A 1,697-nucleotide genomic window follows, 5' to 3' on the forward strand; every position below is an offset into this window, starting at 1 on the left:
GAAGAAAGAGTTCTTCAGTTTGCCCCACCCCTCCTTTCCTTCCTCTCGTGGTAGAAGAAAAGCATGGACACAACCGGGAAAGTAAGTTTGCAGCGAATTTGCCCTCACCCTTTGAACAACGTTAAGTATTTACAGCGTGCATTTGGACGCTTTTAATAATCGTAATTTTGCACTATTTGTGAAAAAACTCGAGTGCAAAGACGTACAATCAAAAACGGTTTCAAATATGTAACAGCACTTGTGCAATACAGGAGTGCAGATCTTGGTATACAAAGATCCATTGTGCTGCTTTGACCTGTTTTCCGTTGCCCTTGTTTTCTGTTTTCAGATATGTGACAATGCATGCGTAAAAGATCAGAAACATGTTAGTCTGATCTCGTTATTGTTGCATTCAACGAGCTTTCAGCATTGATTTATTACATCATATACATAGAGATTCACTATATATTGGGTCGATTTTGCTAAACTGTACATGAAATGTATTAAAAATCACATGGTTTTGTGCATCTAATTGCATCTCAAACTGCACTGTATCTGCATAACTTCATCCAGAGCAGTGGCTTACATAACCTTCATTTTATGGGAAAATGAGTTACCAAAACAATTCTTCTAAGAGGATTTATGAACTGAAATCTTCTCAATTCATCCTCAGGTGCTCAAGTGCAAGGCAGCAGTGGCCTGGGAGGCTGGTAAGCCTCTTTCCGTTGAAGAGGTGGAAGTAGCTCCACCTAAAGCCCATGAAGTTCGAGTGAAGGTAAACCATTAATCTGAACATTGTACCTTTTGACAAAAGCAATAGGTTATTTGATGTGGATAAATTGTAGATAGCACCGAGTACTTTGGTGCTCCATAAAACCTTTGTTTTTAACATTTTAAAGTGACATATCAGAGTATTTTGAGATGTTTTCATAACTGATAGAGTCACAATTTCACTTTCTAATTGCACCGGCTCTACTAAAGCTGTAACAAACCAGCTTGCAGCTGCACCCTGTCAAAGCACCATGTTCTGTGACAGATTTACACCGGGCAGGTGTTCAGTTTTGACCCCGCAGTATTGTCTTGAGCATGATTATGCAGAAGCCTGTTTGTGTTCTTTATTAAAATAATTAAACAATCAAATCAAGTCATTTATTACTGCATAGCTTAATGCATAGCTGTTCGAAATCTGTAACTGTGAGAAGTCTTCATAGTTGTATGTTTTAGATTCATGCTACAGGTGTGTGTCACACTGACGCCTACACTCTGAGTGGGAGTGACCCTGAGGGCTTGTTTCCTGTCATCCTGGGTCATGAGGGGGCAGGCACTGTTGAGAGTGTTGGCGAAGGGGTCACCAAATTCAAACCAGGCATGTCAAAATGGACTATTTACCCTCACGTGAATGACATTTAATGTGTAAAATGTGAGCAGTTCTGGGTGTTATGCAGAAATCTTGAAGCTCTTTCTCTTTGTTGTTGAAGGCGATACTGTTATTCCGCTGTATGTACCCCAATGTGGAGAGTGCAAGTTCTGTAAAAATCCTAAAACCAACCTGTGTCAGAAAATCAGGTAATTATGAAAATAAATTAATTGTCATTTTTCCTTTAGTAGTGAAAATACACTACTGTTAAAAAGTTGGGGTCAGTAAGATTTACATTTTTTAGGAAGAAATGATACATTTATTCAGCAATAACACATTAAATTGCAAAAAAAAAAAAAAA

At 38.4% G+C, this 1,697-nt stretch overlaps 1 protein-coding gene across 1 annotated transcript; it reads left to right on the forward strand.

The window, feature by feature from the left end:
- On the forward strand, positions 1–1,549 carry LOC107576559 (alcohol dehydrogenase class-3-like). The gene is made up of 4 exons (XM_016262718.1): positions 1–81; positions 653–754; positions 1,204–1,345; positions 1,458–1,549. The coding sequence occupies exons 1-4, from the start codon at positions 64–66 to the stop codon at positions 1,547–1,549; spliced, it is 354 nt and encodes a 117-aa protein (XP_016118204.1). The 5' UTR covers positions 1–63.
- Positions 1,550–1,697: the final 148 nt, after the last annotated feature.

This window comes from Sinocyclocheilus grahami, unplaced genomic scaffold, assembly GCF_001515645.1.
Source record: "Sinocyclocheilus grahami isolate Dianchi unplaced genomic scaffold, SAMN03320097.WGS_v1.1 scaffold3926.1, whole genome shotgun sequence".
Lineage (NCBI taxonomy): Eukaryota > Metazoa > Chordata > Actinopteri > Cypriniformes > Cyprinidae > Sinocyclocheilus > Sinocyclocheilus grahami.